The 15,833-nt window shown below is 38.7% G+C and overlaps 1 protein-coding gene across 4 annotated transcripts in view; it reads right to left on the bottom strand.

The window, feature by feature from the left end:
• Positions 1-1,991: 1,991 nt before the first annotated feature.
• The window catches only part of aff4 (AF4/FMR2 family, member 4), a 35,689-nt gene continuing 21,847 nt past the window's right edge, over positions 1,992-15,833 (bottom strand). For all 4 annotated transcript variants that reach the window (XM_020638315.3, XM_020638314.3, XM_020638313.3 and 1 more), the window contains 18 exons: positions 15,533-15,571; positions 15,287-15,373; positions 14,911-14,938; positions 14,731-14,794; positions 14,409-14,501; positions 13,826-13,970; positions 12,803-13,556; positions 12,484-12,635; positions 11,962-12,047; positions 10,972-11,206; positions 10,526-10,623; positions 10,067-10,130; positions 8,687-8,823; positions 8,492-8,563; positions 8,202-8,295; positions 8,017-8,060; positions 7,464-7,681; positions 1,992-5,924 (listed from right to left, as the gene is read on the bottom strand). In XM_020638315.3, the coding sequence (XP_020493971.1) occupies positions 5,797-5,924; positions 7,464-7,681; positions 8,017-8,060; positions 8,202-8,295; positions 8,492-8,563; positions 8,687-8,823; positions 10,067-10,130; positions 10,526-10,623; positions 10,972-11,206; positions 11,962-12,047; positions 12,484-12,635; positions 12,803-13,556; positions 13,826-13,970; positions 14,409-14,501; positions 14,731-14,794; positions 14,911-14,938; positions 15,287-15,373; positions 15,533-15,571 (2,538 nt within the window). In that variant the 3' untranslated portion in view covers positions 1,992-5,796. The remainder of the gene's footprint in view (positions 5,925-7,463; positions 7,682-8,016; positions 8,061-8,201; positions 8,296-8,491; positions 8,564-8,686; positions 8,824-10,066; positions 10,131-10,525; positions 10,624-10,971; positions 11,207-11,961; positions 12,048-12,483; positions 12,636-12,802; positions 13,557-13,825; positions 13,971-14,408; positions 14,502-14,730; positions 14,795-14,910; positions 14,939-15,286; positions 15,374-15,532; positions 15,572-15,833) is intronic.

The following is a 15,833-nucleotide window of genomic DNA, read 5'->3' as shown; positions in this document are numbered from 1 at the left end:
GAAAAGAGGCAGGTTCTGTGCCACTGCCACTTATTCTGCCACGACTGAGCGATAATAAAGTCTTAGTCAGTCGTTCAGTACACTCAAAGCCTACCCTTTGAGGTAATCTTTCAACTAAGAAAACTCAAAATAAAGTGACCATGAAGAATCTAAAGAGTTAATGTCAGGGCAGAGCAACGTGGATTGAAAGCAGCTAATCATTTGTAAGAAGCTTCTGCAATGCAAAGCTCCAAAAAAAAAAACTACTTGAAATACCTTTGTTTCAAACACAGTCAGATAAACTCGGGCTATCTTTTCTATAAGAGACAATGTTTAGGAAAACGACTCCATAATTTAATGTCAAAGAATTTGAATCATGTAACAATTGATATGACATGATGATAAAAAAAAATATTAAGGGCAAGGACACAATGTGTTTCAATTACAAACAAATCCAATACAATGCACACAATGAGGTAATTTGGACATATTATCATTATAATGATTTTACAGAACCTAAGCCTCATCTAAAACAGTTTACTTTGAGTGTCAGATGTGATTGCTGACTTCTTCTACCAGATAATACAAGAAGTCAAATTATCTTTAAAATATCAACATTTCTTGTCTTCAAACTCTTTCACTTCTTCGTTCCTTCTAAATGTGTTATAAACATATAATTATGTTAGTATTACAATTGCAATAACACAACTGATAAAAAGTGCTGGTCTAAATGATAATTCGGGAGTGATAGGGCTGAAATGATTGTTGTAATATCAACTCATGACCACTTGGTGGCAATTGAATCACTGAGAGCTAATTGAAGCACAGGCCTGTTGTTGGCTGATGCCTGTGTGTATTAAATCAATGCAAGGGTTTGAAAGAATAATATGAACACTGTGTGAAAAGTGATTTAACTGCACTGCTTTGAATGTTGGTCATTAACTTGCAAGGAACTGAAGAAGTAACCAATGAATTTATTGAAACAACATTTTCAATACTTGTACTAAAGTATTTTCATCTCTTTGATGTCTTCTTTATCATTTGATCTTATATGATGTACAATCACATTGGTACCATGAAAGGCACCGTTAAATCAAATATACAAAACTGTAATTTATATTTTGTTGTTGTACCTCAACGGCACGAGTTTACAAGAGGTTAAAACAAGGAGCTTTTGACCTCTTAGGAGCACATGAGGATGCCCATATAACTAGACCTCAAGGATACCAGCAGGTAGTTTTGGTGAGTAACACTGACTATAGAAAACGTATTATGATTTCTTTCCTCAATGCTTAAATCTTTATTGTAAATTCATTTCTCGTTTTCTTCATTGCTTCAAACATTGTTTGGTCCATAACAGGGGCAAGGAACACAACATTTACAACATTTCTTAAATGATTTGTTCATTACGATGGCAAATATAAAAAAAGAAATTAGACAGATACTTACTTTGTATATTTCCTTATTTTTAATAGCAGTTAATTATATTGTTATTTTTTTTCAATTAATATCTAATGTCTTCTTTATTTTCTCTTAAAAATAATCAACAGTGAACATTTTATTTTTTAATTTTCTCTTTAATCCCAAAGATGTAAAAAAAAAAAAAAAATGGAAAGAATGGCATTGATAATAGAACACATTGATTTAAATATTCAGTGATAAGTAACATCTAAAAAAAACAAAAAAAAAAACGTTATTCTCACAAAAAATGTTTTAAGCTGAGTTTTTTTATTTTTGTTCCATTCCTCCCTTCTGCTCTCCAAATTTCTGCGACCCCTCTGGTGCCTCTTGGTGGGAGGGTATGCTGTGTGAAAGATGAAGATTTTTGCTACATTTCTTAAAACGTTTTATTTTCAAGAGAATAATTGTTGGCTGTACACGAAATATTTATGTATCTTGGCTCAAATGTAAATGAAGTCTTCAATATGTCATGAGCTGCACGCATCAGCACTCTTTCGCGGTCCCTCAAAGTAAACAGTCGCATGCTTCTAAGACAAAATCAGTGACACTCCTTTAAACATATCCATATATATTTTATTCTCAATACGGCAAAATACAAAGAATATTCAGGACAGACTCTCATTAGTCACAATTAATACTCACTTCACAAGAATGCTTTTAAATTACATAACCTAAGTTTGTAGATCAAACTCATGAGTACCTTTATCATATTGCATCCATCATATATAGTATCTCTATCATCAGTTCTTTGAAAACTAATCCAATTTAGACTAATGTACATAGTGTATGCTGCTGGTCTCACTTTAGAGACAACTTTTAGAAAAAAGATGTTATACAACATACTGTATAAACTGCTACAACTGTTCTGACCTGTAGAGAAATACCTCTGTTTCAAAAGACATGTTGGACCAATTGTTCAAAAGGGACAAATAGTAAATACATCTCTCTCATGAGGAAACAACAGACATGGTTTTACACAACAGACAGTATACACAATCCATCCATCCCATGAGATCAACAATATACATTTCATGAAAAGGTACACGCCTCTGTATCAAATACAGAGAAGACAAAATATTTGCACTTGGATCTAGACACAATAATGATTATGTGGCGACCATGAAACTGAAAGAAAGTGAAGCAGAAGACAAAGTTTACGAGCACAGTAAGAAAAAGACGAGAGAAATCAATCTGATATACAGTGTTAAGAGACTGGGATGTCATCTGTAACAGCTTGGAAGAAGAAAAAGAAGAGAAACACGAAAGCCCAGAGAGAAAAAAAAAAAAATGTGCATAAAGTATCTCACAAAATGTATTTACAGCATTTTTAAATTTCAATAAAAATGTCAACCTGTAGTAGAAATTCACCCTTAAAGAAATGTTATATTTACAATTTATACATTTGTATTTAAATAGAAACATGCAAGTGTTAACATCTTCCTACTTAATGTCAAAAAGAGAAAAAAATAACTCATCTTACCCTGGATTTGTTCAAGTTAGAATTAATATTAATTACTACTTACAATGAAATCTCATCATGAACAACCCCCATACATTTACAGCTTCCTATTTCAGGAAATGGTTCTGCGGCAAAAATAGAAGAAAAAAAAAAGAAAAGGGGCAGAAAAATAAATAAGTGTGAGTAGCAAACTGTTCAAAATCATTCTAACGCTAAATGTTTTACATTTGACTACAAGATAGTGTAGGGACCACAAGGCGCCGACCTGTACTTACAAAGTGTACCAGTGTATGAAGACATTGACTGGGCTGGCAAAACCCAAAGAGGAATTCCTATGAGAAAAGTGGCCTCCAGCTTTAAGTACAAAATGGCTCAAGCCATCTTTGTTTGGTTATAAAAACAGATCTATGTACATATTTATATATATATATATATACTAAACCGGTACACAAAAATTGCAAAAGCTAAAGGCATTGGACACTTGAGTTAAACAGGTTTCTCACTGAGGCGGGGAAAAAAAAAGGAAAAAAAAAGAGTGGAGTAAAACATCCCAAGCCTAAAATTATTATTTGTTTGTAAAAATCCTGCATAGATTAAAATAATACCTCCTCCGACTTTCTCTTTTCCAAGTGAAAGAGAAAATAACAGTTTCCCCTTCTACAATAAAGGCCAGGGAGCCAGTGAAGGTAAAAAAAAAAAAAGTAATAAATTTTAAGATTTTTTTGTGATTTGTTGTCATAAGATGTTAAAAGGTGCAATATGAGGTGCAAACTCAAAAAATACATCAAGTTTGTTTATGTAAATATAAGAAAAGTGCCAACACACATCTCTGAACTTTCTGGCACTTTCTTATTGTCCACATTTTCCAATCATTAAATCAACAAATGTTGTTTTGGATACTGTTTGAACCAGGCTTCATTCATTCCAGCATGTTTTGTAAGTGTGAAAAAAAGAAAGAAATACAGTCCTTCATGTCATTAACCAAACAGCTGATAGTCTATTTTAATCTGTGGTCATGTTAGTGTTTATTTTCCTAACCAGTCATCTACAGTTCGCTCGATAACGACTCCCAATTTTAAATATATGTTCACATCTTGACAGCAGGCATTACTTAGTTACTTTACCTTGCCTGTAGTACCACATTTGCAACCACTAGCTGAGGCATGACTTATCTACCTTTTTGTGATACAAGCATGATTCAAATGACAAATTTAAATAGGAACAATTTCATACACAAATACTTTGCATCTTAAAACCCATGTTCAACCCTGTTTTAAAAGTATGCATTTGTAAAATTATACTTCTGTTTGGACAAAAGAAGAAAAAAAACAACTGCTTGGTATATAAATAAAATCTATATTGGCCATTATACTTTACCTTTGAAATATATAATTATCTTTAAAACTCTGTTCTAAACACTGCTAACCTGTATCACTCAACTTCTTACCTGTCAGAAATGTTTTCGCTGCTGCTGCTGCTCTGCCAAATGTGTTACCCTCCTCCTCCTCAAGCCCAGATTTGATAAACTGCATTGTTAAGTAACTGCATTGTATGTGTGGAAATGATTTTTAATACTAAGACACTCCCTGTTGATCCTTAGAAAAATACACTCTGAGCTAACAAGGGGGCTCAAAATGAGAAAAACACTGTCTGGAAGTGACTCATCCATGAGGACATTTGTCAATGAACAATGTTGCTACAAGCGTAACATAACAAAAACATTGACAGAGGAGTAAAATTTGGAGCTTCAGAGGAAAAATCTCTAAGAGAGAACATTTATGTGATCAATTTTATTAAGGCCAAGACTCTAAAAGCCCCCAATAGCAGCCCCTAGAGGTCATGCTACTCCTTACATCAAACAAGACCAGCATAAAATAGTCTAGCAGGGCTAAAAGAAGTTCATGATCCTGGGGAATTAAGTTACACTGTTAAAAACTAATAACTGATTTAAAAAAAAATGTATAAATAAGAGTGTGTTAGAAGTTCTTATCCGCTGCACACAGTCATCCTTTCCTACAGTCCTAAACTCTTGTGGCCATGCTCCATAATAAGGCGTATGCACCAGGAGACTCTGAGGGAAATATAAGTCAGGGTGGTAGTTTCATCTGCTGCCAACGCCATCTCTTCTCCTAAATGTCAAACACTTGGACAGGACCCAACTTCAAAATTGAAAGACTGCAATAAAAAACATGATTGATGCCAGCTTTCATTAACTCAATTTTAAAAAAATATATTATATGACTCGTAGCAGGAGAAAAAGAGGAAGAATAAAAAGTAATGTACTTGAATGAGGGGTGGCTGTTTGTTTTCCTGTAGCTCACATACAAGGCACAAAAATGATAAAGAGAAACCTTCATTTTTAAAGCACCTTTGGTGTTCATGGGAGGTACTTTGGTGAAACAAAGTCAAACAGAAAGATACAAAAAAACCAAAGTAGCCTTAAACCAAACCCAATTGTACGCATATTCATAAATAATTCAGCCAGCGCTTCCATGCTGAATCGATAAAAACATGGCCTTCAGAGATATCATAAGAATGCCGATACATGAAGCATGGCGAGAAGTTCTTTTTGTTCCTGTTGCTGCAGTTTGGATGCTTCTCCCTGTGTGGTGCTGTCGACGGTGTTGAGATGGCCGAGGTTGCTCAGTGTTTTTGGCAAGCTGGTGTAGGAAATGGACACAGTGTTGGAGATATGTCTGAGAGGTCCATCACATGTGTGTTTTGCGTGTGCAAGGAGGACCAGAGGTGGACTTTGTCTGTGAATGTGTACAGTACATGAGTGTATATTATGTGTGTGTCTGTGAGCATGCGTGTGTGTGTGTCCTTTGGCCACACGTAGCTGAACACAGGAGGCTGAGGTGTGGGTGTGGAAGCAGCGTGCAGGGAACGAGTCCTTGCTAGGGAATTTGCTTAGCGTCCAGGCGCAGCCAGTGGAGGCCCTGCCGCGTGTAACGCACCAGTTCTGTCATGCTGCTGGTGTTGAAGATCAGAGGACCCATCACCTTGTCCAGCTCCAAGAAGAACTCTGGGAAAACAACAAACTCCATCAGGATACAAGACAGTGAAGGTGGAGTAAGACTTTATTTTGGGACTGTTCCACTCATTTTAATTAACCAATTAACTGATTAGGCCAAGACAATGATTTTAGCTATTACCAGAAGCCTAAGAGGATGTCTTAAAACTGATTCTGATTACAAACCAACTTTCCAAAAAATTATTATAAACATTACATAGTAATGAAGGAAAAATAACATTAAACTCACTAATACATCTTCAGTATTTATTAATACATAGTATGTATTAACTGATACATGACTGAATAACATAACCTGGGTTAACTGCCTCATTTGCCACAATTGACCAATAGTTGCATTTGATTTATATAAAAAGGTCCTATATCAATCAAGCTTGATTCATTGATTGATTTGCTCACAGTTAAGTAGTCGGATCATCCTTTAACTTAAAAGAAGCTCTAGTTCCAGCCTTTAGTTAGACACCTAACTAAGGTATGAATTGTTGTTTGTATGGCTCTCCATTTTGGGCCATTGTATGCCTTTATTAGGATACGACAGTGAGGATAGACAGGACATGTTTGGAGAAAAGAGTTGGTAATGACATTCAGCAAATGTTAAGGGTTGGACTCTAACTTGGGACAACGCTCCAAACACTGAGCTGAACCAGCGCCCCCAAGTGCAGACATTTGGAGAAACTGCCTCACTGTGAGCACATTAGGGGTATGACTTGAAATTTATTTTAATGCAGACCCCAGTTTAAAAAACTAAATCAAGATATATTGATGCTGTAAAATTCCCTGAATGGGGATAATCCCGAATGAGATTGTTTTGAGTAAACTGGCATGACTGACTTAAAAGAGGTGTCTGTCTCACTAGTATAATCTATCTTATTCTGAATCTGTGCAGGGAGAACTCAAGGTTCACCATGACCTCATTCAAGACTGTAGATTTTCCCTGAAAGGGGAAGTTCCCATAAAGTAAAAAAATAAAAATAAAAAAAACTTCTGCCAAAACATCAAGTTGCAGTTTACATCCATCTCGTTTCCTAAAAATTGACTGTTGAAAAAAGAACACAATACTCAAAAACAACAGCATAAGTAAGAATCTATTAAGGAAGGAAGGAAGGACATAATACCAGTGACTGGTAACAGGTATGAAACGGAAAGAGAGGGGGGGATTGTCCCCGAATCAACTTCAGACTTCAGGGTCATTCTCTTGGACATATATAATTCAATAAAAACAAGACAGATGAAATTTAATTCCCTCCAGGTGTTCCTGGGATATCACAATCACGAGACTGGGATAGATGTTGAGACTGCAGCGAGCTTGACCTCGACTTACAAAAAACTAATCTGTTCATCTTTTAGTCCAAGAGGATGAAATGTGCCAAATTCAAGCGAGACCCTCAAGGCTGTCCTGTGATATTACACTCACGAGACCAGAACAAGAAGTAACCTTTAGCAAAAACACAACTCACAGTACAATGACTACAAACGTTTGAAAAAGATGTCTATTGAGCAATAATAAGAAGTAAATCAACACGGTTTTACCTTTCTGCTCCTTTGAGATCTGCTCCGCCTGGTCCCAGACCTCGGTGGCATACAGAAAGTTGGAGGTGACCTGGACGTAGCTGGCGGCCATCTGATGGATACGCTGAGGTATGGTTACAGACGAACTGGCGCTGCTAGTGCTGCTTACCGTCGAGTAGCCACCGGCAGTGCCTGGTGACAACTTGGGAGACACTGGAGACGGCATTCCTGCTGCCTTGCTGCATTAGGAAACAGAGCACACATGATATTTAGAAAGTTGGTACTGGATCTGGGTTTTTTTTGTTTTGTTTTTTGATGTTATTGCCTCTCAGTAAGATTTGATAGCTTCAAACTATTCTTAAAACAGGTAACCTAAGAAAACGTCAACAAGTGATTTGAAGGAATTTACATATAAAGAATATGTCCAGTAGTTCTGGTTACTCTTTTGTGAAATGATCGAGCGTTTAAGCATTGAGATAAATGTCTATATAAGTTGCTTTACTTTTGTAAATGTTAGCACTGCTGTAGGAAACACTGACGTCTCATTACTAATTATTTCTAACATGTGACTTACTTTCCCATTCCAGGAGAGGGAGCCTGGGTGTTACTCAGGGAATTCTGAAGAAGCAAAAAGAGAGGAAGCATTATGTACACGCACAGGAAGCAGGTTATGCATTCACAGAAAACAACATACATGGAATGTGTTTTTGAAGATTTGCCAAGCAAAATATTCTTTCAGATTGAAGGAACTGAACGCACCTTTAAGTGTTCAGTGAGTGTTTTGGAGTACTTTAGTGCGCTGTCTTTCCTCAGCTTGAATAACCGCAGGTAGAGGAGGGACTGGCATCGTAGGCTGGAGAGAGTTCACATTGTTTTAAAAAAGTTGCAGAGAAAGCGATGACCATAAGTTTGTGGACTGCTTGAATACACAACACCCCTCAATCAAAGAGGCAGGGATTTGAATGCTTTGATTTGGAGGCTTAAAACAGAACCTTGCCTCCTGAACATGAGATGGAAATGGATCACATGATGTCAATCAGCTGACTTACCAAAGCACAGCTAGCCTCTTGTCTGCTGATGTAGCATCTGGAGCCATGTAGCTTTTTAACTTCATAGTGTATCTGAACATAAACACAGATTATATTTGATTGTCAAACTTGTAGTCGTCTTATTAGACAAACACAACATTCATCCGCAGATGTGAACATTAGATGTGAAAGTCAGATATGAATCTTTGTCCTTACTTGATAAGTTCCACTGTTTCTGCGTACATGGGGAAGGGAGACTTGGACTCTTGGGCGCTCTTCTCCAGAGCATTCCCACATTCAACGAAAGACACCACAGCGTCCAGGTAGTAAACCGCCTTATCAAAACGATCCAACTGTGAAAGAGGGAAGAGAAAGGACTGAATGAAATCGCCGCAACTTTAAAATCACAAGTTAGTAAGTACCATGGCTATGTTACAGAACAAACTCAGCAGGTTTAACATAGACTCTCTCTTTGATGCTTAATTGAAGAAAAATGTTATTCATAGTTACCATTTATTGATATGATAACCAGGATGAGAAGAGTTTATTTTAACCTTTGAATTAAATGTTTAACAAGTTATTCAGGAACTTAAAAATCACGGGAGTCTCTTGTGTATTAAAGAAAAATTAATTGGTATTTGTAAGTTTCCTTTTCCAGAGGCAGCTAAATATTTTTCAAGTATTTAGACTGGATTTCACGTGCAGACGGTTATGATGTCTCATAAGCCTCTGGTGAGTAACTCAGTGTTTCCCCTAGGTTTACATGGGGGGGGGGCAGACGGACGACGATACAAACCCTTGAAGGAATCTTGGTGATCATGCGTTACTTTTAATGACAGCTGTCCTGTTCTATTGGAAAGGTGTCCTTAAAGGTCCCATATTATGCTTTTTCTGCTTTTATATGCTCTTTAGTGTGTTTTCCAAGTGTCCTGTGCATGTTTAGGCACATCTATGTGCAATAATTCAAAGTCCGCGGAAACGAAGGAGGAGGAGGAGCAGTACATGAAAACAGACACTTTTTTCAGACTTTAGCTATTGTGAACTTACAAAAGTAGGTACATAGATTAAATATATACGATCCCCAAAAAGGGCATAATATGGGCTCTTTAAATGACTTGTTTCCCTGATTTCCGACTAGATCCACCATCCTATCTCTACAATAAAGGCACAAAAAGCCAAAAAAGAAATTTAAAAAAAAAAAAAAAAGGGCCGCCTCCCTAATATAATGGTAGGAGAAACACTGTAACTGATATGAGAACTGCAGTTAAACAACACCTCACCTTTCATTGACTTAGCCACGAAAGAAAGTGTTTTTTTTGTTGTTCTTTAACACCATGCTCAAAGTACAGAGTATAATTGAGCTTTGGAAATATTTATGTAAAATTCAGTCAATAAATAATTCTTGTTTAAAAACAGAGTAAAGCTGCTCAAAGCTTCTACTGTGTTTCTACATCCAGCATTAATCTAACCAGGAAGTTATTTTACTCTCAGGTCTAGAACTTGTTGTACAATCCTCTCCCCTCACTGCTTTGCATTCAGCAACTGATACCATGGCATTTCAATTCCACATGCAAATAGTCAAGAGCTTGCTCTCACCAGTGCATCTGCGTTGTGTTTAAGTTTCTTGGCCTCTTGTAAGTAGTGATCTGCTGAATGGACCCTGAAACAGAAACAGTTTAAAAGTTGAACAAATGAACAATTTAACAAACAACTTTTTACAACACTGTTATATGGATGAGTTTCTACATGAATTACAGAAGAAAAAAAACATACAACCTAGGATCCTTATCTTATATAAAACATAAGCCTAAAACAAAAGACATTCAAACTGGAAGTATACAGTTTTTCCTTTACTGCATGTACAAAACAGAGCCCCCCATAGGATAGCCTTTTTACATTAAAACTACATTATTTCTCTTGCATGCAGGCACATCTATTCACAACCTCCCCAACCTTCAACGATTAATGCATCAAAGGCAACTCTAGATCCCCACAGCAGTTCTTTCTGCTATACCCTGCTGAGGGGTTATCCACAGTAGAAAGAGCTCCTCTTACCTGTCCTCAAACACCAGCTTGGATCTCTGAGACTTGGAGCCGTCGGTGGAGAGTGGAGGCACGGCCAGCTGGTTATCACAGCCCTTTGAGGATTTCTCCTGCAGGGACCGCAAACGAGAGGGAATTAAGTTTCAGGGGAAAAAGGTGGGGGAATGATGTTTGAAGTAGAGTATGATATGGAGAAGGTGAGTTTGAGGGTACAGGGAGCTATACAATACTATTCAATGTGTATGAATTGGGCATATGCAATTTAGTTATTAGCTGCTTGAATGTTCTTTAAAGTCATACACATGAAGAGTACACAGAGATAGTTTAAAGGCCCTTTGGGGAAAAACACTTTACGGTCTGCAAACATGACGAAGGACTCATACTTCCCAGTATTCCCAAAGCTTTCCAGGTATCCACACAAACAACAAATCCCCGCAGATAAGCATATTTACACCTACCTTTCCGTCCCGTGTGCTGCGTCCCTTGTCCTCTCCTTTTCTGTGCTTGGAGGTGGAGTTGCTCTTGGTGCTGTGGCTTCCCTCCTTCCCACTGCCTGTCCCACTGGACAAAGAGGTGGAGGACTGGCTGACCGTTCTCTTTCTGCTCGGGTGCTCTGCCTTGGGCGTCCGCTGAAGACCTGACATGGAGGGAGAGGGAACTGGCTCCTCTTTTTTCTCCAAAGACCTCTTAGACCTGGTGGGATAATAAATCCTCATTAGCTCTTTTAAAACATGGACAGCCTGCCCCTTAAACGTTTCTCTTTTCCCCAGAGCAACAGTGTCCAACGCAATGATGTGCTTTTATATCATGCTACATGTAATCGAATGTTTTCGCAGAATAAACCAATGAGATAGAAGAAAACTGAATCCACACCTATTGCAGGATACGGGTAATCAAGCCCAACTGCACCCTTGCGGTATATTTTCATGAAAATTACCTGCTGCGTTCTCACATTGGCTCACCTCGACTTCATGTGGATAATTTACGATTATTTGGTTGGACACACATGCAAATGCTTTGAACATTTCAGTATATTTGCATGAATGTGTGAAAAGGCTATTTCGATGCATATATACAGTATTTTATTATCAAAATGGGCCAATGTTGTAGCAGATAAACACTCACCCTAATAGATTGAGTTTTAACAGTTGAAGGATTTCTACAGTGAGGGCGTGGTAGAGGGCTCTTTAGAATAAAAGGTCAACAGGTGCAGCAGGGAGAGGCAGCAGAGTAATAAACAAACAGCGTCACTGAGCTTTTATAGTACTCATAAGAGTTTATAGGCTGTCTTTTGTGAATTGTACAAACAGAGAAAAAGACATCTGGCAAGCGTTATTTTGTAACCAAATTAAGTACTACTGTCACAGCAAGTGTGCCAAGTGTTGTCAGTGTGCAGACGGTTTACTGTGAATGATAATCAGGAGGGATGAAAAGGGAAGAATACGCACTCTTTACTGCTGTTTTTGTGATGAGACAGGGACTTCTCCTCTAGCTTGCTCCGCTTGCTCTCTGGCTTCGTTCCTTCTTCGTCATTCTAAAAAAGATAAAGAAATCAAGAAATGTAATGCATCTAAAAAGCGAGGGATTTGGAAACAAAGAAACTTGCGCTAGAGCGATTAAACCCCTCAGGAGATTCAGTACTACAGTCTGTCAATGATAAGCTGTTCTCCAAATCTGTTTCATCACTAAGTTGTTTTTTTTTCTTCCTCTGGTAGTTTCCCAGCTAAAAAAAAGCAACGGAAATATCAACTTTGGATCCCCACCAAGAGTAATTAATTCAAATGTATTTTCTTGCTTAATGGGAATCTGTTCCAACTCTTCCATAATGAAAGATAAACATCTTAATAAGTAATTGGTCCATTTTCTAAGAACACTAAAAAGTTAAAGCTCTGAAAAGTTAGATTATCATTCATATTTTTAACATTGAATGGAATCACAATAACAGGAATTTTGTCTTCCAAGTGCCGTACCTTGTGTTTCCTCTTGGCCTTACTAGAACTCTTTTCAGAGCTCTGCTTGCTGAAGTCTTTACTGTCCCTGTCTAGAGAGTCATCCCTCTCCACTTTTATCTCCACAGGCTCCTTGTAGGGCCGCCCTGGGATCCTTGACAGCAAGCTGAGATCTATAGGAAATGGGGAGGAAGGGAAGGGAAGATTTAGCTTGGTCCAAAGTCAAGAAAAGCATCAGGGGAGCACACTACAGCTAGAAAAAGGCAAAACAAAGAGCGCAGACTACAGTGAGATAAATGTGTCATTTAGACCTCTCTTCTTCTTAACTATTTAAACTCACCTATCTTCACAAGTAGGACCTGCTGCTGAGGCTGCCTCGCAGGGTATCGCTCTTCTGGGTCACTGAGGGGAGACAGCAGCTCTTTCTCTTCAATTGGAGAAAACACACACACAGGTGTCCTTATACTCTCTGTGTACTTGGGCGTCTGTGACGAGGATGGGATGCTTTCATTCCCCTCAGAGTCTGATGACGAGGAGTCCGTATCGACAAACTCCCGAGACTTCTGAGAGGTTTTTGTGGGTGCCTTGGCCTTGCGTTTGTCTGCAGTGTTGGTGACAGCGGGTGCTGTCGGCCTCGGAGAGGATTTGGGTTCCTTTTTGATACTTGGTTTTCGAGAACCTTTAGTAGCAGCTTTGGGCCGGTGAGGAGGTATCTCAGGAGCCGGCTCACTCTCCACCCTCAGACCTCCTTTGGGTTCTTCCACCACTGGGGGCTTCTCAGACTTTTTAGGCTGTTTCTTACCAATGCTCCTTCGTGCATTCGTGCCACCCTCGCTCTGGGCGGGGGATTTTTGCCTGCCTCGGCCACCCTCCGCACCTTTTTGTGCCGCCCGTAGGTCCCTGCTTGGGGTGGGTGTTGCTGAGTCTTTTGAACTCCCTCCCTGGCTGCTGTAGCCGCGTCCTGAGCCGTTATCCCTGCCCTCTTTCTTGCACTTAGTTGGAACATTATTGTCTACTGGAGAGGCTGGTGAGAACTGCTTGGCCTTCTTAAACCAGTTGTCCAGCTGCCACTTGTTGGCCATGGGTTGTTCCGGCTGAGAGGAAGCAGGAGAACACATAGATGTTGGAAACTGTCTTTCAAACTAAACCATTATGCTAGCTGCTCGTAAAAACTACAAAAATAAATGTAAAAAGATGGTATTCTGGCCTGAAGAACAATCAGTATCTCCTAACAATTCTTACCCAAAAGAAGGGTCTACGGAGCTAGGAACAGTCACAGCTAGTGAAAACATTAGTTATTCAGGGACTAAATCATTACAAAGAAGCTCTTAATTGTTGGAAAAAGTTAGTGCTGAGTCATTACTTCAGGAGAGGCAGGCCGTGGGTGCTCGTTGGCTTCACTGTCTGTCGTGCTGCTTTCACTCTCGCTGTCGGAGCCCGAACTGCTCTCCGAGCCGCTGTGGCTGCTCGAGTCGTCCCTGGATTGCTCCGCTCCTTCACTGTTATTGCTGATGTTACGAGAAGACAGTGGAACAGTGTTTTACTGAGTGCTAAATGTGTACAATCCACTCTGAATTTCAGTCACTGATGGATGTATTACAACAACTACATCTTGTCCTGGGTTTAAAAACTGTGCGTCTAATTTCAGGTCAACTTCTCAGTTTGAAAGTTAGAAACAAATCTAAAACTAAACAAACTTGTTTATAATGCAGTCCTTTATAAACACAATAATGTAAATGTCCTATTGCAGAAATGTAACCTGTGCATCATATTTCTTAAGATAAAGAACATACTATAAAATACATCCATTGAAATACTGCAGAGCAACACAACACTACAAAGGCCTCAAAACTTTGTCTGAAGTCAACATCTCCCTGTAAAAGAAGCTTCAACTATTCAGTTCTTAAACTCTCACTAAAGTTAACCTGTTTCTCTCTGAGCTTTACCTTGCTGATGTGTTCCTTGAGGCGTTCTTGGCGGAGTCCTGTTCTCCATCACTGTCCTCACTGCTGCTGAGTTTCAGGTCATCTTCAAGCATGCTGTGATTCGGGGAAAAATAAATCAATCAACCTTTCTTTTTCACCGCTTCCATCAATGATATCACTTCAACATAACTGAGGCCAATCATATCAACCATTATGCATGTCTGGTTACTGACCGAGCTCATCATGAATATTTGTATTAGTATCCTAATCCCTGTTGTTGAACTCAATACTTGGAAAACTACAAGCAGCGGCTTAAGATGAGAGGAAAGGATGAAGCACTCACGTGGGCTGGTCATCGCAAGCTTTGGGCTGGTGGCTGCTCGAGCTCTTGGAAGAACTGCCTCTCTCTAAAATTCAAACAAATAGCACTTAATGAGAAACATGGGACAAAATATAAATAAAAACTTAAGTTAATACTCAGTTCAAGTTTTGGTTGTGAACCAGAAATATGTCTGAAACTCACTGTGTCCACTTGGAAAAGGGTGAGAGTCCTAAGGGGAACCAAAAAAAAAAAAGAAAAAGACATTCAGAATTATTTCCATCACCAAATTTAACATTTCACTCCTTATCATTGAGTTTGTCTGTCAACTCTGATTGTAATCAATGATTTAGGAAATGATCAATTAAGATGGGTTTATTCCTGCCTAAGTTTGGGACTAAAATCCTCCAAACTGACTGGGAAGAATATCAAGGAAAACTACTATAAATAGTAGCTTTCAGACAACCACTGAACATGTTTCTGAGCTTTATGTCACACAAAAGTCATAAACAAATAATAAAGCCTTATGGAGCAATTCTGCCACATAATCATTTAAAACAGCGCCTGCTGCAGTACTGACCTTGGTGGGGAATGGAAACTTGGAGGGTTCTGTTTTACAGGGGGTGTGGATGGCCGTCAGCGGAGGGGGCCAAGACTGAGTCATTTCCTAAAAGAAAAAGAAGAAAAAAACACACACACACACACACAGGGAAAAATGTGCAAATTAGTCTATGGTGAGTAATGTGAAATGCCCTTTCATTGACTTTTTCCTCTTAAAAATGATGAGCTGTTTGGGATTTTTTTTTTGCCAAATACAACTACATACCTTCAGAATTTCATCCACACAGTTGGCGTCACCAGACCCCTAAAGACAAGACACATCAAGTTCAGCATGTGTTCATAAACAACATGGTGTCAGTGCAGCAGGTGAGTGCCCATTTTGAGGAGCATAAGTCACCCAATAGGCATGTTATGAGAGCTCAACAGACAGTGTGCAACATACTGAGAGGTGAGTTATTCCAGTTATTGCATCATTAAGAATATATGCTCCAACCATAAACAGTGCTCTGCCACTCCTAGTCTACATATTCAACAAATAGCCTCCTCCTCTATAGATGTATATCTTT

The sequence above is a fragment of the Labrus bergylta genome, chromosome 14 (genome assembly GCF_963930695.1).
Source record: "Labrus bergylta chromosome 14, fLabBer1.1, whole genome shotgun sequence".
Taxonomy (NCBI): Eukaryota; Metazoa; Chordata; class Actinopteri; order Labriformes; family Labridae; genus Labrus; species Labrus bergylta.
The sequence above is the reverse complement of the archived record's forward strand: the minus strand, read 5'-3'. Positions and strand labels throughout refer to the sequence as shown.